The sequence below is a fragment of the Spermophilus citellus genome (genome assembly GCF_964194105.1).
Source record: "Spermophilus citellus genome assembly, chromosome: 6".
NCBI lineage: Eukaryota > Metazoa > Chordata > Mammalia > Rodentia > Sciuridae > Spermophilus > Spermophilus citellus.
In genome coordinates, this window is record NC_138187.1 from 154,913,386 (window position 1) to 154,938,224 (window position 24,839).

The 24,839-nt window shown below is 47.9% G+C and overlaps 1 protein-coding gene across 1 annotated transcript; it reads right to left on the reverse strand.

Annotated features, from left to right (window-relative positions):
- Positions 1-1,301: 1,301 nt before the first annotated feature.
- Positions 1,302-20,958, reverse strand: TEX35 (testis expressed 35; the record flags this gene model as incomplete). The annotated part of the gene is made up of 9 exons (XM_081298239.1): positions 1,302-1,365; positions 1,637-1,680; positions 1,905-2,091; positions 2,303-2,367; positions 14,679-14,738; positions 15,416-15,472; positions 19,537-19,605; positions 20,095-20,253; positions 20,920-20,958. 9 exons carry the CDS (start codon positions 20,956-20,958, stop codon positions 1,302-1,304), a joined length of 744 nt encoding a protein of 247 aa, XP_081154365.1.
- Between the last annotated feature and the right edge of the window lie 3,881 nt (positions 20,959-24,839).

Sequence of the window (24,839 nt, forward strand, 5' to 3'; positions counted from 1 at the left end):
TCTTTTAAGTGGAAAAATTAACAGAAGATCTGTATATGTATTATCTGTCACTGTGCAATAAATGACCTCAAAACTTAGCATCTTAAAACAATAAGATTTTACTAGTTCGTGGTTTCTACTGGAATCTGGGAGAAGTTTAACTGAGTGGTTCTGGCTCAGGGTCATCTCATGAGGTTGCAGTGAAGATGTGAGCCAGGGAGGTGGTGCTCTCAAGGCTGGAATGTCCACTTCCAATATGGCACACTCAAACGGTTCTTGGCAGGAGGCAGTTCCTTGCTGAGTGAGCTTCTCCATGGGACTGCTGGGGTATCCTCACAGCACAGGCAGCTGGTTTCAATCAGAATGAGTGTACAGGAGAGAGCAAGATGGAACCCACTCCGTCTTATGACTTAATCTCAGAAGTAACCTATATCACACTTCCATAGTGTCCTCTGCATTACTAGATTCCTCTTGAAGCAAAGAGGAATCAAAGGCATATCAGAGTTTGTGGGCCTATTTTAAAACCACCACCCCACAGAACAGTGCTACATTCCCAAATGTTTGCAGGTCTGGTCTTATGGCAAGAGACCAGGATCTGGGAAGACCCCTGTGGTAGGCAGAATATCATCCCCCCCCCCCAAGATATCTGTGTTCTAATTGCCTGAACCTGTAAATGTTATGTTATACGGCAAAGAGGTCTTTAGGTTTCGAATCAGCTAACCTTAAAATAAGGAGAACATGCTGGATTATCCAGAGGGATTCAGTGTCATCAAAGGTCCTTTAAAGTGAAAGCAGGAGGTAAAGGTGTCAGCGTGGGGCAGCATGAGAAAGACCATCCCGTTATTGCTGGCTTTAAGGCTGGGAGGAGGCCCCGAGCCAAGGGATGTAGGCACTGTTACAGGGCATTGGGGGTCTTCTCCTGGGTCACAACAGACCAGCTCATGATACCTTAGGGACTTCCCGGTGCTTTACCTGGGACCTTTGTAGAACCAGGTGGAACGAAGGGAGGCAGTGGGGGAATGGAGGGAGGAAAACCCGGGGCTAACGACGGACTTCACGGGCTTGGAGTGTGAAACGGGCTGGTCTGGAACAACCAAACACAAACGCGACGCTCTGCACACTCATACTCAAGACGGTGACGCCTGTTTGGGCTTTAAACGAAGATTTTTTTAATCTCCTAGTGGAGGCCTGGGCACCCGTGCTGGTTTAAGAGGGCAACAAGCCCTGGCTGCACAGCTCAAGGATGAGGAGAGGAGGATCCGGGGCTGCTGGCTAGGTGGGAAGCACGTTCTCCATCTCATCACAGCGGAGGTAAAGATAAATTAGAAAGCAGCTCCAGATGCCAAGGATGAAAAGGGTTCCCAGGCCTGGCAGGGAAGTTTCCCGCTGGTTGGAAAGAAAGGCGGGGCCCTGAGGCGGGGTCAGGCGGGCCGCTGCGGGGCGCCCTCCCACCACGGAGCCTCTGGGCAGCAGCCTTAGGCGTGGCCACCCACGTCCTCCTTCCTGGTGCCACGTCCTCTACAACTGAGTGGCCGCGCGGGGCGGCTCACGTCCCTACTCCCTGCACGACCGTGGGGTGGGGTCGATGCACGGCAGCTGGAGCAGCTCCCTCGGGGATAACCCGCTGAGAGAAGGCCTCCTGTTCGGGTCTACCTACCCCTGATTGTAGTTGGTCTTTAGGGCACACAACAAACATTTCTCCTGCGGAGGACAGAAACGGCACAAGAAAGGTCATTTTTCCCTGCTCCAAGATGGCCAGCCTGCTGGGCACCTCATCGGGCCTGGCTATAGGAGAGGACAGAAGGATGCGGTGGCGCAGGTACGTCGGGGGTCAAGCCCTACAGGGTCCTGGCTCGGGAAGCGCCTCGGGCCTCGAAGGCCAGGCAGGTCAGCGGGGGCCAGGGCAGCGGGCAGCCTCCACTTACGCAGCAGCTCCTACACTGAGGAAGGGAGTCCGGCAGCTCCTTTTTGGGTTTGGGTGACACCACCGTGTTCTTGAGGAGAGACAAGGCCGCTCCGCCAGCTGCGTCCTTCTTCTTGAGCCTGAGCCGAGGGTCCGCTTCGCTCTGGCCCATCAGTTCCTCGTGCTCCATCCATCCTCTTCGCAGGGGACTGGGGTGGGGGTCAGGGAGGGGCGGAGAGTTGGGGAGACACTTTCTACCAGCACACAGGTGGCCTGGGAGGCCCTGACTCGGAGCCCTGCGGCGGCAGGAGCCACGACCACCCCGGGAGGAGTCCTGGGCCTCGGCACCCCCAGCGCCTTGGCACGGCCGGGGGAGGAGAGCGTGGGGGAGGGGGAGGGACGGGGGTGGGCTACACTTACAGCTTGTTGTTCTTCTGTATATTTATTAAAACCTCCATCTTCTCGTCCATATCCTTCTGCATTTCCTTCAAGAGAGAATTCAAGACTAGAATCTTCCTTCTGAAGACCCTCGAGGTCCCTCCACCCTCCTCTCTGCAAACCGCTGGGCGTCCTCAAGAATCCTCACTAGATCGGGCCAAGGGTTCGGTAGGGTGTCCACGACCACACCCACACCCGCTGCCCCCACCACTCCCACGATGAGACCCAGGCCCAGGCAGAGCCTTAGGGGCTGACCAAAGTCTCCAGGTAACTGATTTACCTGTCCAAGGTATAAAACCCACACTTCGATGCCTATAAAATGATGGAAGCAAGAGAACAAATCTTGTGACACCAAAGACATTTGACTCCAGTGTTTTGACCCTTGCCTGTGTTTTTGTGTTGGCTCCATCTTTTTTACCCAATCCAGGCAGAAATGGCTAACCCAAAATAAAACTGATGGTAGCTGAAGTGGTGTGGCACACTTATTGGTCACCGAGAAATGAAAGAATAAAACAAATTTCTTAGCAGAGTTTAGATCTGCAAAACTTGACCTGGGAAAATTGCACAGAAATAGTGGACATGAAAGAAATTATAAGGCAGCAGAAACTATAATTGATGATATTTGTTGTGGAAAAAAACAGATTTGAATTGACCATCATAAAATATACATGAAAATAACTGACTCCAACGAAAGTAATTTTAATAAAAAGAAAAGAAAGATTTGGAAATAGTTTAATTTGACGTAGCAAAATTGGTCAAGGAATTATACTGTTGGGGGGAAGATGATTTCAGAAAACGCCTCTTGAAAAGCGTTTTAAAATAGTAGTATATAATCAAATGTTAGAATCTATAGTGTGAAACTATCCTTGAAGACAAGAATACCCCACAGGTTCAAAATGTCAAAGTCAAAACTTCCCATATACTTAAGAACTTGTCGCTTTGAAGTCATCATATTCCAACCGGATCTCCTTTTCCCTTTGAAATTAGCTCTACTTCTTAATTATCCTTGTCATTGTTAACACTTCCTTATCCAGATTCAAACTTCAGTGTCACCATGGACACTTGCCTCGTGAGACTTCATTCTTTATTTTGAGTCTGTCACTGTGGGCCGTTATTTCTTTTAATGCATCTTTCAGATTTACCCTTTTCAATCTCTTTCTAAAATCAAAGGTAGTCGCCTCTCTTCACCTTGCGGCAGAGGCAGCTCCCCGCCTGTGCCCTTGCTGTCAGACAGTTGCACCTGCTCCCACCCTGCCCAGGCCACCTTGCCAGCAGCTGCTCCCAGCATGTTCTGTGATCAGGGATCCCTGCAGGCCTCTCACTACGTGCAGAACCAAGGCCCAGCTCCTCTGCTGATTTGCAAAGCTGGCACTGCCCACCTCCTTTGGCCCATGCAGTTCTGTTTCTCACATTTCCCCCAAATGATCCCTCTTCATGGCTGAGCTCCCCACTGACCACAAACCAGAACATCCCGCCTGCTTCCTGCTGTGCTCAAGCTGACTCCTGCCTGAAATAGCCTCCTCTGTGCCTTTCCAGCCCCAGCTCCACTCACCAACAAAACTACGGTGTTTGCATTTTAATATAGAAATAATGCACCACCTTTGAGAAAGTGTGGGTGACACAAAGTAATATTAAAAAAATCAATCTTCTCACCCCCAAATAACTGCTATTAGTCCTTTGAGTATATTTATTTCCAGCCTTTTTTTTGGGGGGGGGGGCGGGTAGTGAGGGTTGAACCCAGGAGTGCTCTACCACTGAGCTACATTCCCAGTCCCTTTTTAAAATTTTGAGAGAGGGTCTTGCTAAATTGCCAAAGCTGCCCTCAAACTTGAGATCCTCCTGTCTCAGCCTCCAGAGTCCCTGGGATTACAGGTGTGTCTGCTGCACCCAGTTCTAGCCCTTTTTTTGTATATTTACTTAATTTTTTCCCTAGTTGGAAGCAACCTATATACCACTTTACTTTTATCTTGCTTTGTTGTTCTCATTATAAGTATTCTTTCTAAACATTGTCCTTAATAGTTCCTAATTTTTATTTCATGGATATACCATAATTTATTTGTGCTTGTTCCCAAATTTTTGTTGTTATAAATGATCCTGCAATGAACATTTATTATATAGATTTATGCCACCGTTTCTGATTATTCTCACAAGTTAAATCTGAGAAGCAGAATTAAATTGAAAAGTTTTCATTTATTTATTTTTTTGATGCCTACTCTGTTATAAACATTCCAGTTTGTACAAATTTGCAGTGTAAGAACATTTCTTTCTTATTCTCTCCTTGTCATGCATTAAAAATATGCTCATTTGAATGTAATTGTCAATTATTTTGCTCGCATGCCTTTACTGTCTAAGGGGTAAAGCTTTTCAATATACCTACTGCTGCTTGATTACCCACATCTTCTGTGGGTTGTCTGCCCGTGCTCTTGCCCATTTTCCTATTTGGCTCTTATTGATTTGTGTGAGTTCTATATGTTATAGATAAAAATCCTTTTGTCTGTACTTATATTTGTGGAAAAATTTCCCCAAACTGTTGTTTCTTTTTAATTTTTTATATGGTACTTTTCTGTCATAATTCTCTTAAGGAAAACTTTTATGTTTAAATATGTCAAGACTTTGTGGTTTCTTCCATTGTATTTATATTAAGCCATCTAGGTAAATATTACTTACAGTTTCCTCTTATTGGCTTTTATTATTAAACTCACTTTATAGACTTTCAGTTTACAGTACTTAATTAATTTTTCTTCTTATACAGTCAAAACACCTATAAATATTATCACCCAATCCTTTTCTCACTGACAATTTAAAATCACCTTTATCATATTTTAAATTTAATAGAACCATAGTTCTCAGCCTTGAATGAACATTGTAATCACCTGCAAATTTAAAAAGCCTCTTGGAGCTTATACCTCATCCCAAAGGTTAATTGTTAGGGGGTCCACATGGGTGTAAAGCGGGGAGAAGACCAAATCACTGCCAGCTGATTCTAACCTGCAGCCAGGGTTGACCCTGCTGCTGAAGAGTTGGGGACCTGGTTCTCAGCCAAGAGCAAGGACCAGAATGACTTATGGAGTCTGAGACCCCTCTGTTTCATTCTGGAGATTTTATTCAGTGAGTGTGGGCTGGAGCTTGAGCACATGGATTAAAAAAAAAAATGCTCAGAAAGGTTTCTTAGTCCCTCCCTGGCAGAGAGGCTACTGACAGTGTTACTATCCCAGTTTCTTCATTTGTCAGGTTATCCTTGGGCTACACCACCTGACTTGATAACTGTTGTTTAATCATGAATTTTAATTATCTAGTAAGGCTAGTGCCCCCTTAGAGCTCTGGAAACAACTGGAGCTATTTGCTTTTGCCTATTTATACTTCTACATCAGTGGTTCTCAAGCTTTCGCCTTGGGAACGTGGCCAAAACACAACAGCCGAGAATCCAACATGGCCGCCGGCGAGGAAGCAGCGATTCCAATGTCTCCACATTAACGGGATCAGAAAGACCCATTGGAACAGCTGCAGTCTACCTACTGAGGAACTTCTAGCAAAATTCCGTTAAGAGGGGACCTGCCGGGAATTGGTAGGTTTATTAGAAGTGTCAGTTTGTCCCAGACAAGTGGATCTTGGCCGGCCACGCAGGCGCAGAGGTCCAGTCCCGCAGCCACCAGCCGCTTCTGCAAGCGGCCGGCGGCCCGGAGCGGCGCGGCCCGCCCAAACCGGCAGACGGCACCCGCCGTCCTGGCTCTCCCGGGAGGCCCTGCTCTCGCTCTACAAACGGCCACCCCGCCTTCCAGGCTCTTAGCCACACGGCCGCAGCTGCCCGGCTCTACAGGCGGCCCCCCGGCGGGTGCAGAGGTCCAATCCCGCGGCCACCAGCTGCTTCTGCAAGCGGCCGGCGGCCCGGAGCGGCGCGGCCTGCCCGAACTGGCAGAGGCACCCGCCATCCTGGCTCTCCCGGGAGGCCCAGCTCTCGCTCAGCGAATGGCCACCCTGCCTGCCCGGATCTTAGCCACGCGGCCGCAGCTGCCCAGCTCTACAGACGCTCCCCAGTGGCCTGGCTCAGCAAAAGGGGTCCCCGCCTGGCCGGCAGACGGCCCCTGCCATCCCGGCTCTCCTGGCGGCCCCGCCCACTCTGCGAACGGCCACCCGGCTCTTGGCCACGCCACCGCAGCTGCCCGGCTCTACAGGTGGCCCCCGGTGGCAAGAAGTGTCCCCGCCTGGCCCAGCAGACAGCCCGTGCCCTCCCGGCTCTACTAACAGCCCCACCCACCTGGCGAATGGCTCCCCCCGCCAAACAGCGTGAAGGGAATCTAACCAACCCTTTACGAAATAGCGAACTGGGAACTAAAACCAGAGACAAGCCAGTTCCACCCCTCCCTTCGGACACTCCGGCAAGGAGCCAGGGGCCCGCCATAGCAGAGAGGGGAAGTCACCAAAGTTCGGCCAAAGAGATTCCTTCCCAGCGGAATCTACTTTAGCAGGTGTGTGACTCCCACCCACATCAGATACAAACAACCGGAAAACTTCAAAATCTCTCCGTGGGCGTGACCGTAAGAGCCAAAGGACTCTCGACCCCCAACTCCCCCTACTGCCAGTGACGTGGGTGTGACTGTAGGGGCAGAGGGAAGCAGAGAAGACTCCCCACCCCCAAATCCCCCAACCGCGAACTGAGAGGGTGTGACGGTAGGGGCAGAGGGAAACAGAGGACACTCCAGACCCCCAACTCCTCCTACCGCCAGCAGAGTGGTTGTGACTATAGGGGCTGAGGGAAGTAGAGGGGATCCTCGACCCCCAACTCCTATTACCACCAGCAGCGACACCAATGGTCTTAGCTGCCAGATTCTGAAGGTGTGCCCACCAAAGGGGTCCGGAAAAATTAAACAATTGACTCCCAGACCACAGCTCCACAGCACTGGGGCTTAGATGAATGACAGCGAGAGTGCTCAGTAGTTAGGGAAATAGAACACTCGGTGGGGCTGAAAGTGTAACCAAATCCTTGGGGAACTGCCTCCGGTGAGCAGGACCTGGCTGGCTGGCAGGAGGAAGGGGAGGAGGGGCCGGAGAAGTGAAACGGCTCTGGACCAACAGGATTGAGAGACTCCCACATTGAGGGCAAAACTCAGCCCGGAGGGCACAGCTTTGCCTACGGGAAGAGAAGAAAATGGATCTCTAAGACCTAATTTTATTTCCTATTTCATTTTAATTTTTTCTCTCCCTTTTCCCTCTCTCTCTCCCCTTCCAAGTTTTATTGCTCTTTCCATTCTCCTCTATGCTATCTATCTCCCTCTCCTTCTTTCTTTTCAAGAGCACCTACCTTCCCCTTCCCCCCAACTTTCATCCCAAGCATTACGTCCTCCATTTCGCGTAACTGTCTAAATGCAAATAGGTGTGTGCCCTCCCCCCGCGCCTGCAAGGTAGGAGGACCTGCAACCCACCGGCAGGTCAGGCCCAGCAACCTGGGAGTGGCAGAGCTGCCCCATGTTCCTGTAAGGTAGGCAGACCTGCGACCCACCCAGCGGCCTGCTGAGGGGCAGAGCTGCCCCCTCCCCCCGCGCCAGCAAGGTAGGCAGAACTGTGACCACCAACAGAACAGACTCAGTGGCCTGCGGAGGGGGCAGAGCTGCCAACCACGCCTGTAAAGTAGGCGGACCTGCGACCCACCAGCAGAATAGGCCCAGCAACCCGCGGAGGGGCAGAGTAGCCCCACGGGCCTGCAAGGTAGGCGGACCTGCGACCCACCGGCAGGTCAGGCCCACCAACCTGCAGAGTGGCAGAGCTGCTCCACGCACCTGCAAGGTAGGCAGACCTGCGACCCACCAGCAGACCAGGCCCAGCGGCCTGCTGAGGGGCAGAGCCGCGCCCTCCCCCTGCGCCTGCAAGGTAGGCGGATCTGCGACCATCAACAGAACAGGCCCAGTGGCCCACAGAGGGGCAGAGCTGCCAACCACGCCTGCAAGGTAGGCAGACCTGCGACCCACCGGCAGAATAGGCCCAGGAACCCGCAGAGGGGCAGAGCCACCCCACTTGCCTGCAAGGTAGGCGGACCTGCGACCCACCAAAAGAACAGTCCCAGTGGCCTGCAGAAGGGCAGAGCCGCCTCCTGCGCCTGCAAGGTAGGCGGACCTGTGACCCACCAGCAGAACAGGCCCAGTGGCCTGCGGAGGGGCAGAGCTGCCCCCCCCCATGCCTGCAAGGTAGGCGGAACTGTGACCAATGACAGAACAGGCCCAGCAACCCGCAGAGGGGCAGAGCCGCCGCCCGCGCCTGCAAGGTAGGTGGACCTGCGACCCACCGGCAGAACAGGCCCAGTGGCCTTCAGAGGGGCAGAGCCGCTGCCTGCGACTGCAAAGGAGGCGGAACTGCGACCACCGACAGGACAGGCCTAGCAGCCCGCAGAGGGGCAGAGCCGCCGCCCGCACCTGCAAGGTAGGCGCACCTGCTACCAACCAGCAGAACAGGCCCAGCGGCCTGCCGATGTGGTAGGCACATTTCCCCAATTGGAGGAGGAGCAGAGCCCCTGCCCACGCCTGTGCGGGAGACTCTGCAACTATACAAGAGTAATACAAATATATAGGGGGAAAATTCAATAACACAACAGTTTCAGTAAGCAGAAAGAAACACGAACAGTATGAAGAGACAAGGAAAGAAAGGACCACAAGCAATGCAGGTCAACTCAACTCTAGAAGAGGTAATAGCTGCAACAGATGGAATGTCAGATAAAGAATTCAGGAGATACATGCTTCAGATGATCTGGAGTCTCAAGGAAGACATTAGACAGCAAAATCAGACAATGAAAGATCTCTTCAACAATGAATTACATAAACAAATTCAGGAAGCAAAAGATCAACTATACAGAGAGATAGAGGTTATAAAAAACAAACAAACAGAAATCCTAGAAATGCAGGAAGCAATAAACCAACTTAAAAACTCAATTGAGAATACTACCAGCAGAGTAGAACACTTAGAAGATAGAACATCAAACAATGAAGACAAAGTATTTCAACTTGAAAAGAACATAGACAGCTCAGCAAGACTGTTAAGAAACCATGAGCAGAACATCCAAGAAATATGGGATAACATAAAGAGACCAAACTTAAGAGTCATTGGGATACAGGAAGGTATAGAGGTCCAAACCAAAGGAATGAGCAATCTATTCAATGAAATAATTCGAGAAAACTTCCCAGACTTGAAGAACGAGACAGAATCCCAAATCCTAGAAGCCTACAGGACGCCGAATGTGCAAAATCATAAGAGATCCACATCTAGACACATTATAATGAAGATGCCTAACATACAGAATAAGGAGAGAATTTTAAAAGCTACAAGAGAAAGGAAGCAGATTACATTTAGGGGTAAACCAATCAGGATAACAGATGATCTCTCAACACAGACTTTGAAAGCTAGAAGATCCTGGAATAACATATTTCAAACACGGAAAGAAAATGGGTTCCAAACAAGAATTGTGTATCCAGCAAAATTAAGCTTCAGGATGGAAGATGAAATTAAAACCTTCCAGGATAAACAAAAGTTAAAAGAATTTGCAGCTAGAAAACCATCTCTCCAAAAAATCCTCCGCAAAACATTACAGGAAGAGGAAATGGAAAATAACAATGAAAACCAACAGTGGGAGGTAGGACAGTAAAGGGGGGAAAATAATCAAAGAGGAAAACAAACCATATTCAGTAACATAAATAAACAAATATGGCTGGAAGGATAACCCATATCTCAATAATAACCCTAAATGTTAATGGCTTAAACTCACCAATTAAGAGACACAGGCTAGTAGAATGGATCACAAAACAAGACCCAACAATATGCTGCCTACAGGAGACGCATTTGATAGGAATAGATATACATAGACTGAAGGTGAAAGGTTGGGAAAAATCATATCACTCATATGGACTTCGGAAACAAGCAGGAGTGTCCATACTCATATCAAATAAAATAGATTTCAAGCCAAAGTTAATCAAAAGGGATAAAGAGGGACACTACATACTGCTCAAGGGAACCATACACCAACAAGACATAACAATCATAAATATATATGCCCCAAACAATGGTGCAGCTATGTTCATCAAACAAACTCTTCTCAAGTTCAAGAGTCTAATAGACCACCATACAATAATCATGGGAGACTTCAACACACCTATCTCACCACTGGACAGATCTTCCAAACAAAAGTTAAATAAGGAAACTATAGAACTCAATAACACAATTAACAACCTAGACTTAATTGACATATATAGAATATACCACCCAACATCAAGCAGTTACACTTTTTTCTCAGCAGCACATGGATCCTTCTCAAAAATAGATCATATATTATGTCACAGGGCAACTCTTAGACAATATAAAGGAGTAGAGATAATACCATGCATCTAATCTGATCATAATGGAATGAAACTGAAAATCAACGATAAAAGAAGGAAGGAAAAATCATGCATCACTTGGAGAATGAACAATAGGTTACTGAATGATCAATGGGTTATACAAGACATCAAGGAGGAAATTAAAAAATTCTTAGAGATAAATGAAAACACAGACACAACATATCGGAATCTATGGGACACTTTGAAAGCAGTTCTAAGAGGAAAATTCATTGCATGGAGTTCATTCCTTAAAAAAAGAAAAAACCAACAAATAAATGATCTCATACTTCATCTCAAAATCCTAGAAAAAGAAGAGCAAAACAATAGCAAAAGAAGTAGAAGGCAAGAAATAATTAAAATCAGAGCTGAAATTAATGAAATCGAAACAAAAGAAACAATTGAAAAAATTGATAAAACTAAAAGTTGGTTCTTTGAAAAAATAAATAAGATTGGCAGACCCTTAGCCATGCTAACGAAGAGAAGAAGAGAGAGAACTCAAATTACTAGCATACAGGATGAAAAAGGCAATATCACAATAGACACTTCAGAAATACAGAAGATAATCAGAAATTATTTTGAATCCTTATACTCCAATAAAATAGAAGATAGTGAAGGCATCGATAAATTTCTTAAGTCATATGATCTGCCCAGATTGAGACAGGAGGATATAGACAACCTAAACAGACCAATATCAATTGAGGAAATAGAAGAAACCATCAAAAGATTACCAACTAAGAAAAGCCCAGGACCGGATGGGTATACAGCAGAGTTTTACAAAACCTTTAAAGAGGAACTAATACCAATACTTTTCAAGCTATTTCAGGAAATAGAAAAAGAGGGAGAACTGTCAAATTCATTCTACGAGGCCAACATCACCCTGATTCCTAAACCAGACAAAGACACTTCAAAGAAAAAAAACTACAGACCTATATCTCTAATGAACCTAGTCCCAAAAATCCTCAATAAAATTCTGGCGAATCGGATACAAAATCATATCAAAAAAATTGTACACCATGATCAAGTAGGATTCATCCTTGGGATGCAAGGCTGGTTCAATATACGGAAATCAATAAATGTTATTCACCACATCAATAGACTTAAAAATAAGAACCATATGATCATCTCGATAGATGCGGAAAAAGCATTCGACAAAGTACAGCATCCCTTTATGTTCAAAACTCTTGAAAAAATAGGGATAACAGGAACATACCTCAACATTGTAAAAGCAATCTATGCTAAGCCACAGGCCAGCATCATTCTGAATGGAGAAAAATTGAAGGCATTCCCTCTAAAATCTGGAACAAGACAGGGATGCCCTCTCTCACCACTTCTGTTCAACATAGTTCTCGAAACACTGGCCAGAGCAATTAGACAGACGAAAGAAATTAAAGGCATAAAAATAGGAAAAGAAGAACTTAAATTATCACTATTTGCAGATGACATGATTCTATACCTAGCAGAACCAAAAGGGTCTACAAAGAAACTATTAGAGCTAATAAATGAACTCAGCAAAGTGGCAGGATATAAAATCAACACGCATAAATCAAAGGCATTTCTGTATATCAGCGACAAAACTTCGGAAACGGAAATGAGGAAAAACACTCCATTCATGATATCCTCAAAAAAAATAAAATACTTGGGAATCAACCTAACAAAAGAGGTAAAAGACTTATACAATGAAAACTACAGAACCCTAAAGAGAGAAATTGAAGAAGATCTTAGAAGATGGAAAAATATACCCTGTTCATGGATAGGCAGAACTAACATCATCAAAATGGTGATATTACCAAAAGTTCTCTATAGGTTTAATGCAATGCCAATCAAAATCCCAATGGCATTTCTTGTAGAAATAGAGAAAGCAATCATGAAATTCATATGGAAAAACAAAAAACCCAGAATAGCAAAAACAATGCTAAGCAGGAAGTGTGAATCAGGTGGTATAGCGATACCAGACTTCAAACTATACTACAGAGCAATAGTAACAAAAACAGCATGGTATTGGTACCAAAACAGGCGGGTGGACCAATGGTACAGAATAGAGGACACAGAAACCAACCCACAAAACTACAACTTTCTTATATTTGATAAAGGGGCTAAAAGCATGCAATGGAGGAAGGATAGCATCTTCAACAAATGGTGCTGGGAAAACTGGAAATCCATATGCAACAAAATGAAACTGAATCCCTTTCAGTTTCAGTTAACTCAAAATGGATCAAGGAGCTTGATATCAAATCAGAGAGAAGGCATCTGATAGAAGAAAAAGTTGGCTACGACCTACATACTGTGGGGTCGGGCTCCAAATTCCTCAATAGGACACCCATAGCACAAGAGTTAATATCTAGAATCAACAAATCGGACTTGCTCAAACTAAAAAGTTTTTTCTCAGCAAAAGAAACAATAAGAGAGGTAAATAGGGAGCCTACATCATGGGAACAAATCTTTACTCCTCTCACTTCAGATAGAGCCCTAATATCCAGAGTATATAAAGAATTCAAAAAATTAGACAATAAGATAACAAATAACCCAATCAACAAATGGGCCAAGGACCTAAACAGACACTTCTCAGAGGAGGACATTCAATCAATCAACAAGTACATGAAAAAATGCTCTCCATCTCTAGCAGTCAGAGAAATACAAATTAAAACCACCCTAAGATACCATCTCACTCCAGTAAGATTGGCAGCCATTAGGAAGTCAAACAACAACAAGTGCTGGCCAGGATGTGGGGAAAAGGGTACACTTGTACATTGTTGGTGGAACTGCAAATTGGTGCAGCCAATTTGGAAAGCAGTATGGAGATTTCTTGGAAAGCTGGGAATGGAACCACCATTTGACCCAGCTATTCCCCTTCTCGGTCTATTCCCTAAAGACCTAAAAAGAGCATGCTACAGGGACACTGCTACATAGATGTTCATAGCAGCACAATTCACAATAGCAAGACTGTGGAACCAACCTAGATGCCCTTCAATAGACAAATGGATTAAAAAAATGTGGCATTTATACATAAGGGAGTATTACTCTGCATTAAAAAATGACAAAATCATAGAATTTGGAGGGAAATGGATGGCATTAGAGCAGATTATGCTAAGTGAAGCCAGCCAATCCCTAAAAAACAAATGCCAAATGTCTTCTTTGATATAAGGAGAGTAACTAAGAACAGAGTAGGGACGAAGAGCATGAGAAGATGACTAACATTAAACAGGGATAAGAGGTGGGAGGGAAAGGGAGAGAGAAGGGAAATTGCTTGGAAATGGAAGGAGACCCTCAGGGTTATACAAAATTGCATACAAGAGGAAGTGAGGGGAAAGGGAAAAATAATACAAGGGGGAGAAATGAATTACAGTAGAGGGGGTAGAGAGAGAAGAGGGGAGGGGAGGGGAGGGGAGGGGGGATAGTAGAGGATAGGAAAGGCAGCAGAATACAACAGACATGAGTATGTCAATATGTAAATCAGTGGAAGTGTAACTGATGTGATTCTGCAATCTGTATACAGGGTAAAAATGGGAGTTCATAACCCACTTGAATCAAAGTGTGAAATATGATATATCAAGAACTATGTAATGTTTTGAACAACCAATAAAAATAAATAAATAAATAAATAAAACACACACAACAGCCTATGCTCCGTTAGTGTTCTGGGTGATTCCGAAGCATGGTTTATGAACCATATTCTAGAATATAGATTATCCTCCCAGAAGTTTTTTTTTTTAAATCCTATCAGGGCTTTCAACTAGATTTGCATTAAGTTTCCAACATGGTCTTCAAGACTCAACAAGGTTCACCCTCTCCATAAGGATTTCTCTCATTGCTCCAGCCCAACCTCATTATTCACACCTGAAAATTGATAATTAACTCACAGCCAGCAATTTAGCTTGTAATTCTTTCTTACCCTGGAGTATGGGCGGCCTACCAGTGTGTAAGTGCCTGGAGGGCAGGGTCGGGCATAGTTTTCCATAGTTTCCAGTGTGGTACTGGCCCATGGAAGGCACTCAGTAATATCTTACCTTCATGATTTCCACGAATTCATGAAGTTTATCAAAATCTTTGTCCATTACATCTTTTATCTAATGAGGAAGAAAAGCATGATTTGACCAAGCACAGAGAATATTGTGGAAATCAGTTGTGTCTTTGGGGTATTTTTAAGCAAAAGGCAGCAGCTGCACCTTAGGAATGGACTAACAATGTCCTATTAAAGCCACGTTCTTCCCAAGGAATCTATGAAGGGTCTAGGGTATACATGCCATCAAGTCGACCCCACTGTCAGCCACGGTGTGGCTCAGGTCTGGCCACTGCCAGTCTTACGTGTGGAGTTCAGGCCACAATTTCAGTCCTTCCTTTCTTGATTATTCCCTAAGTAGGCTATTGGTGGTTGTATTATAGAAACAAGAGTTCTTCCCATGCAGCTGGCTCAGGTAAGGTGAATAAGGAGATGCAGCTGGTCTCTGGCTGCCCCCAAATTCCAAGTCAGCCCCTTCCACTCAGCTTTATCCCTGAGGTTCCATCATCCCAACTGTAACACCTTAGGGAGTCCTCAGCCACTAGAAAATTGGGTCTAGGCATCAAACAAATTAGATATGAGTATCCTAAGCTGCCCAACACTTAGCACTAAGAGGGATTAGGGTGGAGTTGGTGATTGCCTTCTCCTGCACTTCCCGATTCCCTTCACTATTCCAAGTTAGGAATCACATTTTTCTTGAAGCTAGGCTTTCCCTCCATATGATGTAAAGATTTACCCCGTTACCTGTTTTATCTCTTCCATTTTTTCCTTGAGCTCTTCTCTCACCTCCCTGAGTTCACTCTGAGAAAATAAAATGGGGGGGAGAGAGTAAAGAAATATCCTGCCTGGATGAGAAACTGGGTGCAGGAGGAAGGAGCGTTGTTGAAAGAGGAACAAGGAAATACTTCTATAGGGAGGAAAAAAAGTGTTGTCCCCACAAGGGGTCTGGGGACCCGCAGGCATCACGTGCCTCCCGCTGGCAATGTGCTGAAAGGAGCACATCTTCACTTCTTTGGAAGTTGACAGCCAGTGTCCAGGAACATCAGACCAACCCAAATTAGGATGACTCAGTGAAATAAATGACCTGTAATCCTCAAAAATGTCAGTGTCCTGAAAGACGAAGGTTGAAGAACCATTCTAGATTAAAGGAAAATGAAGAGACGTGGCAATCAGAGGTGGGCAGGCTCAAAATGGCTGTGGTGAGGTCCCTTGCCGAGGCTTCTGGTGGGCTATGTTTTGGTAGATAAGCAAGGTCATGGACACCTGATTCAGTGTACGTCTTCAAGGTCATAAACATTTGCTGGTGAGCATGTGTCCACTTATGTAACCTGTCGGCAGTGTGCCTTCTTTGGCCTGCATGTTAAAAAAGGCCTATGGAAATGGCTTGGGGTTAAAGGGAACTGGCTGGGGGCTGGAGCTGGAAAGCTGGGGGCTGGCTAAAGGCTACACGGCCTCTGCATGCAGCAAACCAACTGTCCGAACTGTGTCTTGCACTTCTTCCACCTGCTGGGATCCTGAATCTGTTTTCTGGGTCTGAGCCTCAGCAGAGACTGATGTGACTTTGTGAGCGACACTGCCAACAAGGGAGTTGATAGATACAGAGAAGACCTTGGAAGCCGAGCATGTCACTGGAGGAAGATCTCTGCACCTTGGAAGTACTCTTTGGCCTCCCCCATTGTGCTGACGGAGTCCAAGGAGTAGGGAGATTAGCACCTGCAAGCCCAGCCAGGGGTGATGCGGAAGGTGAAGGCAGCAGCTGCTGGCTCCGGTGGGCACCCGCAGGGCCAGCGTGGGTAACCAAGTCCGCCACGTTCTGCCTATCAAGTGGAGTTGGAGGACTTGGGAGAATAGTTTAAGGCCACTTTGTTGTCATGCCTATGAGACTTAGGGGTGCTGGGAGCCAACAGGGGCAAGACCCCTCTGTGCTACCTGTCCTGCATAACCTTATGTCTCAGATGGGCTAGACGGTGCCCAAGTGTGCCAGGACTCAGCAGAGACCAAAAGAGAGGCATCAGAGACAAGAGGCTTCAGGAGGTGCCAAGGCCTATTACTTATGTAGGTGAACCAGAAACAAGCCCAGACCTTGGAGGTAAGACACCTGTACTGTCCAGTGTACTGATAACCCCAGCTGTGGACAATTGCCTGTGTCTACAGTGGTGATTGAGGACCCAGAGACAGACTGGGTCTGGTTTGAAACCAGTGGAGGATAAAATAGCCGGTGGGCTGAGCTGAATGGAAGGCAAGTGAAGCATCCCCGCAGTGGTGCGCGCTGCCCGTTGTGTGTGTGGCAAGAGCTCTAGGAGCTTGACCACCAAGAACAAATTACTGCAGGGCATGCTACTGGCCCTGCTCCCCTGACTAGCCCCGGGGGTGACAGGCAGACCCTTTGGCTAGGCTGCAGTGCTTCGAGAGGCCCCTCCCGCAGGCCGGCTTGGTCGCATCCCCACCTACAGCATGCAGGTGTGAACGCTGTGTGGGACGCAAACAACGGGTCTGCCTTTAGCCCGGAATGTCCCCATAGAGGCCTGCCACGTATGTATGGTTTGCACCAGGAGTGTCCACACCCACGACACCGGGAGCCACGGATAGCATAGCCAGGTAATGCGTGGACACGTCCCCTTGACAGCATTGGCCCTCTACTGAGGTCAGAGGGGGCCCTGTTTGTTTTAACAGCAGTTGATCCAGTGGGTGGCCTGGCCTGGTGGTCAAGGGAATCAGCGTGCTACGGTTCCTGCCCTGACCGTGTCCGTGGCCTGCGCAGCTGGCCCATCGTAATAGAGAGTGATCAAGGCCCCTGTTTCTAGGTTGGGATGTGCAGTGGTAGGCAACTCTGGGACAGATTCAGTGGGAGCTGAACATCCCATACCACCCACCGGCTGCAGGCATGAGAGAGAGAGAGGCCTGCTTAAGCAAGGACTCAGGACTGCAGTTATCCCGCCTTCTAAGAAGGGAGGACACAGTGCCTGTGGGCAGCTACGTGAGCTCTGACTGAGCATCCCTGACCAAGGGGAACCACCTCCTGTGGAGGCTTTGCTGCATCACAGCAGTCCCAATATAGGTCCAGGTGACAACAGAGGATGTTGCACTTAAATCTGGGTTTGGGAAGCAAGGGAATATTCTTTTGCCTGCTCTGACTGAATTGAATAGGGGGCACACTGTGGATTGGACATGGCCCCAGACAATAAAGGCCTCAACCTTTGTGGGTGGCCCTATCAGCCCCCTGGGGAAAAGATTTGGAGTGTGACCTCCTTGTAACACCATGGGTGACTAGTGAATGTTCCCCTCTCCCCCGCTGGTTACATGTGACTTGGCCAGGTCCTGCAAATGGGACACAGATTTTAAAGGAAACTTTTGTTATTTCCCTTCAGCCAATTATGAGTTCCCCAGTGATGGTGCACACAGAGCCTGCTGAAGTTCAGGGCCAAGCTGTGCAGGTGTGGTACACTGCTTAGAGAAGCTGCCACAGATGGCCACAGCTGGGACTCAATGCTGGCGTACGATCTCCTGGATGGACGTGATTTACCTGTACTAGTGCCCCTAACAGTTCTGGCCAACACCATCGTGGACTGGGCACACAGCTACCCCAGCGTAGCGAACACCTCTGCATGCTGGATGTGCACAGAAGTGCCTGTGAGTTTGGCTGCTGGACAGCCCTGATGAACCCAGACTGCTTCCTGGACAATTGGACATGACTGGGAATTGCCACCTCAATATGGGATGAAACTGGCAATAGTTTTTAGTAATCCTAGGTGACGGAGCTTATTTTCTGCTTATATGCTGTTGCAGGGTGGGGGATCTGGCTCAGCGGTAGAGCGCTTGCCTAGCATGTGCGAGGCCCTGGGTTCGATCCTCAGCACCACATAAAAAGAAATAAAATAAAGGTATTGTGTCCAACTGCGGCTAAAAAAAAAAAAAAAATGTTGTTGCAGCTTGTATTGTTGTGGCCTGTGGATGCAGAGTTCTACCCTCCTGACGAAGGGATATTGTGGAAGACAAAAATGCATAGATTATACAGTGAGAAGTCCTAAAGGGGTGGACTGTAGGGCAGGCCCAAATGGCTATGGCCAGGCGCCCTTGCTAAGGCTTCCAGTGGGTTGCTTTTAGTACGTAGCCAAGGTTACGAACACCCTGATTCAGTGTATGTGCTCAAGGTCATAAACATTTTTTATGAACATGCGCCCACTTAATAACCTGTTGGTAGTGTGCCTTCTTTAGCCTGCTTATATTTAAAAAAAAAAGGCTTATGAAAATGGCTCAAGGGCTTAATGGAGCAGCTGGGGCTAAATGGAACTGGCTGGGGCTGAAGAGCTGGGGGCAGGCTAAAGGCTACCACCACCTCTGAATAAAGCATGTCTACTATCCCAACTGCATCTTGCACCTTATTCCACCTGCAGGGATCCCGAATCTTTTTCCTGGATCTGATACTCCGCTCGACAGGCAGCCTGTGGTCCTGGACTAGATCCTAGGCCAGAAAAAAAGGTGGGTTTTGTTTTTGTTATTAAAAACATTAGTGAAGCCAGGCATGATGGTGCACGCCTATAATCCCAGTGATTTGGGAGGAGGATCAAAAGTTGGGGGCCTACCTCAGCAACTTAGTGAGACCCTAAGCAACTTGGTGAGACCCTGTATCAAAATAAAGAACAGAAATAGAAATAGAAAAGGGCTGGGGATATGGCTTAGTGGTAGAGTGCCCCTGGTTCAATCCCCAGGACCAAACCAACAACAACCCAAACAAACAAACAAAAACCGGAGAGAAGCAAGTCGCAGGGTGGTAGGTGCCCACAGGTGCAGCCACCAGAAGGTGACTGACTTCCAGCTCTCCAGGGCTCTGGTCCTGTCCTAGTTACCTGGGCTTACGCACTGACCTTCAGTTCATGTGTTATTCCTGCTTTGTTGAATGGACCTTGGTGTTTAACTCCTTTGTAATCACACATCTGTTGATTGAAACAGAAACAGAGCGTTGGAAACTAGGTATGTGGTAGGACTGCAGAGGCAGATCACCCTGAGTTTCTGTCCCTCCCTAGAGACAGGACAGAGGTGAAGGCTGGTGGCCTCACCTGTGCAGAACTTTCCCTCCTCCTCCTCCTCCTCTGAGCTCATCTTTGGGCCTCACTATTTTTGTCTCTTGGATAGATAAGCTTACTCCTCCCTGAAGGGCCTCTGTGTATGCTTCTTCCTTTACCTAGAAGGCTCCTCCGTCTTTGCCTCACCAGCATCTTCTCCTTCAGCTCTTTTTCCAAGAAAGTTCTTTCCCAACCACCCCATCTAAAGCAGGCACCCAGTCCCGCCTTTCTGTTTTTCTTCTCTGAGTAGCTGGTAATACTACTGAATTTTCCCATGTTTATTTACGAGTCTCATTGGTGGCTAGTGTGAAGGTCTACCAGAGCAAAGAGCTTATCTCTCCCATGGCATCCCCACGGCACCTGGGATGGGTCTTGGCCACCACAAACAGCAAATGACCCCTGACTCCAAGTCACCTCCCCACGGATCTCAGGCCTGGCTGCTGGCATGGCCTCAATAAAGCTTCTTCCTTTGATCGTCTCTGGCTTCAATTCCAGGTAAACTGTCTTGTAGTTCTTGCCCTGCAGAGAGAGGAGATGGAATCTAGTCAGGATTGGGGGAAGAGAACGAGGAGCCAAAGGACCTTCACCAACCCTCCCTGTCCAGCTGTGCTTGAGCCCAGGCGCACACACCCGGGGATCCACAGCTCAACCCCACCCTGTCCGGTGCCAGTGAGTGCTGCCCCCCACTCGGCAGGCAAAGGACGCTTGTGGAGGCAGCTCTAAGGAAACCTCCCAGGAGTCTGGTCTTGGGATCAGCAGACCAGGCCCCCCCTCAGCTATCCTTTCCTCTAGCTGCGCCCACTTGGGTGAGTTTTTAATCCCTCTGAGCCTCCGTTTCCTCATCTGTAAATAAAACATAATTCTATTTCTCTAATAAGATCATCTGAAGCCTTCGGCCTGCCGGTTGGATGCAGGCCTGACGCAGGCCAGCTGGGGTCATGAGGCTGCGAGAAGTCTTGGGAAGCAGGGAGGAGTCACAGAGTCTCTCCTTCCCGTCCCAAGGCCAAGCATTAATCCTGCACCCATTCCAGGCTGAGAGCCCGCTTTGTGTGGCTCTCCGAACAGCCAGAACAGAGACAGAGAAGCCGAGGTGTGGTCAGAGCCTTCTTGGTATCTGTCCTGCCCTGTCTCCACTCAGCTGAAGCTCAAAGAAGCCCCCAGAGTCCAGGGGTGTTCCTCCTTTACCAAGCCTGTTTTCTTGAATTCTGCCCTCTTGGCTGACATGATGGAAGAAGCCAGGGTGCTCTTCAACTTCCCAACCTCCCCACAATAGACCCCCGGGACCAGGCCACCGTTCTGTGCAACTTACAAGCCAAGGTGAGGGCAGGATGACCACCTCTTTGTGTGCGGAACAGCTGAGGTCATAATGCCTAGGACCCACATGCTGGCCTGGAGCATCACCACAGCTTTGGGCCCCACTGCCTCTGTCACTGAGATGAGGCTCAGACTGCTTCCAAATCCAGGAGGCCCCCTCTTGCTGGTTTTTTGGGAAGACTCACACTGCTGAGGACCATGGCCTGCCATGGCCAAAGCACAAGGCACACCTCCAGAGAGCCAATGGCTCTTCCCAGCGCAGGACAAACACTGACTAGGCAGAGCGGGCTCCTCCTAGACAGGCAGCCGGCTTCTCCTCTGGGCCGGTATCTTCTCTACTGCGTTCTCCCCCCCCCCACCACCACCACCCCCATCTCCTGCCTGGTTCTTCTGTCTTCCTGGAAGTGGGCTGGGGCAAGAATTAGTATCTGGACAGGGCTAAAGGCAAGAAAGCCTTTGCCGAAAGGAGTGGCCCAAAGGAAAGGCCATTCTGAGAGGTAGTTGTAATTTGTGCTTAAAATGGGGAGTCAAAGGCACGTGGCATTCTCATGGGGCCTAAAATCATTTAGAATCCCAGTTGGTGAGTCTAATTTCCCTTCTGTCCTAACTGGGTCTCCCACTTCCTTCTTTCCCCTGGTTTCAAGGCCAACTAGTCGGCACAGAAAAGGCCAGCTTGGGCACTCAGAGCAGACAGCCCAGCAGCGGAGAGCTGATCCGGAATGCCAGTGCCCGTCAGAAAACAGTCGCCGCTCACAGTGCCTCTGATGCACTTCCTAGATGGTGACTGCCAAGCCCCCTAACTGGTGACAGCCCTGGATGGGACTCATCACAACTGGAGGAGAACTTTTCTGTCACTGTTCAGCTGGGGAGTCGGGAGGGGTGGCCTCCTTCCCAAGCCTTGTTTCCTGCTGTGTAAATGAGGAGTCCAGCTGTAACCTAGCTCAATCCTCCCAGACCTGCTGGCCACAGGGAAGGAGGGCACTTTCTCCAGGGTCCAAAGACCCTTGACAAGGCAGAGCAGGGAACTGTGGGAAAATGACTGGCTCCGTCTCAGCATTCCAGCTCTTGGGAGAGGGTGTGTCTTTCTTCCTCTTGCTTTGGCTTGAGGGCCTCGTAGACTGTGGCAGTTTCCTTTGCTTAGCTAAGCAGTTGTTAGGTGAGCTGCCTTCTAGCCAAGCACAGCGCAGGAGCTCACTGCCTTGTGCATTAGGAAAGTAGATTTAAAAGAATCAAGGGCTCTTTGTGAAACTGCTTTGTTAAGTAAATTATGTGCCCCTTCACACTTGCGTGTGCATATGATATCATCATTTGGACAGAAATCTAACAGCAGACCACAGCTCCGGGCTGTGCCTTCTCAAGTGTTTACCACACATCACGGTTGGTAGTGATGGGTTCTGAATGGCTGGGGAAGTCCATTTGGTGAACCTGAATAAATGAGTCACATTCTTCTTTAAGAAGATTAGAAAAGAAGATCGTTTTGCAGCTGTGTGGAGACTGGGTTGAAGCAGTTCTGCTGGGACTGCCGCCCATGTGGCCTTGTTCCATGCAAGCTGAGGCCGCTCTCCCCAGAACACCAGGTGTGCGCTCCTGGACCCTCGGCAGCGCAGTCCATGTACACCAGAGCACCGAGCAAAAGCCCACTGATGTTCCAGCAGAATCTGGGGAAAAGGGATATTTACAACCAAGAGGAAGAGGCAGCCATATGTCTCCTTTCTCCAAGTTGATATCATTTGGATTTATTTTCTTTACAAAGATCCTTTTTTTAAAAAACTTCCACTTTCATGAAAATAATGTTGAGGGAAGCTGGAGGGGGTGGTGTTAAAAAATGGGCTTTAGGGGCTGGGGATGTGGCTCAAGTGGTAGCGCGCTCGCCTGGCATGCGTGCGGCCCGGGTTCGATTCTCAGCACCACATACCAACAAAGATGTTGTGTCCGCCGAGAACTAAAAAATAAAGATTAAAAAATTCTCTCTGTCTCTCTCTCTCTCTCTCTCTCTCTCTCTCTCTCTCTCTGTGTGTGTGTGTGTGTGTGTCTCTCACTCTGTCTTTTAAAAAAAATGGGCTTTAGCCTCTGACTTTGGCTTCTTGTGATTGCGGAAGTACAAATTCCAGGCTCTAACCCACAATGAAACCCAGGCTCAGTCACTACCTGTGTGGAGGCCCAGAGAACAGGAAGAAAATGTCTTGGTGCTTAGGGGCCTATTTGACCACTTGGGGGCCCAATGTTCTAAAGCCCTTTGATTTGGGTGGAATGTTTCATTGGAGCTGTTTGATGGAGTTGATTGGAGTCGACATCTCCAATCAATGTCCCTTGACATAGTTCCGTATAGGTGAGCCAGCAGTTCATATCCCCATACACTAGAGTCTGGGTGGCCGTCCTCAAACAGGGAAGCTGCCTGCTTCATAGCCCCAGGGAAGCTCTTACATAAATTTTCTAGAGAATTCATATGATTGTTTCATGAACTGTCTTACTTGATTGATTGACAGATACCCTGGAAGGCTTATTCTATGCAGCACACAGATAATGTTAGTCATTGACACAGTGATCACCATGCAATTTCCAACCATTTCTGTAAATTGTGTCTAAGACTTTGGCTAGAATCTTAATCCTATTGTATTGTTTCAGTGGGAAGACTATACAGTTTGTATCATATGAACCTCTATTTCAGGAACAAAACCTAATCTGAACAGCTCCTTGTAAATCTCCAGCTATTTCAGTATAGCCGATGGTGAGTGAAGAGTTTCATTAAGGTAGAGTGTGAGGACTGCTGGCCTCTCTCTCCTGTGTATTCCTCACGGTGGGGAGACACTGGCCAGGCTCCAGGAGCCCAGAGGAACCCATTGCTGTACCCACAACTAACTTTCATGGAGCAGCCTGCCATGTGAGACCAGGCAAGAGCCATCAGCCACCGGAGGCTCTTGGGACCTCCGGTGTTAGTTTTCCATCTTTGGACAGGACCCAAATAGGGGAAGGCAGTTATGTCCCTCCTGCCTCTTTTAGCTTCCCTGCTGAAGGCTCTCTCCAGCTGCTCTTCCAGTCCCTCACAGCCTCCTCTCCATCTCTGACACCTTCAGATTCCCATTTGTCACTGAAACAAAGCCAAGGGACACCATATACTCTTTGAACTAGCTGTTTTGGGGGACTACACTTCACGTGGTGTCCTTCCTCACAGATGGAAGGCTCCATGGGTCCATCCTAGGAGGACTCGCCCACTCCCACTCACATTCCTGTGGCTGGAACATCACCCCAAGGCCACACCCGACTGCAAAGGACGCTGGCCAGTGTGGCTAAGCTCTGAAAATAAGGGGAAATAGATCTAAGGAGCAGGCAACCAGTCCCTGCCCCACTTTCCTTTCTTATTTCACTCCACCAAGTATCCTTATAGGTAAACTGGATTTAGAGTTCTTGTGGCTTTAGAATAAAAGGGAGGTAATTTACAAGATCCAGGGGGAAATCTACACTGGATATTGACCTGGGATGAAATCTCCAATCCAATGTGAACTAGCAAGGTTAGACCAACTTCTTTGTTACCTGGCTGGCCAATGGGTAGGGACATTGAGACAGAGATTATAATAATGATCTGTGTGTCCAGGGCTTTCCAGTACAATAACTCCAGTCTATCCCAGACCCACGGCTGTAGAAGACCCTGGAAGCCACCCTCCCACAGCAGGCTCATTCCCTCCTTCAGCCACTAGAATGTGGGGTACGGGGTGAAGCTTCTCCTCCTGTTCTAAGTCCTCTGACGAGCACTGGCGCCCACTCCAGTTGCCCAAAACACCACCTGACCTGTC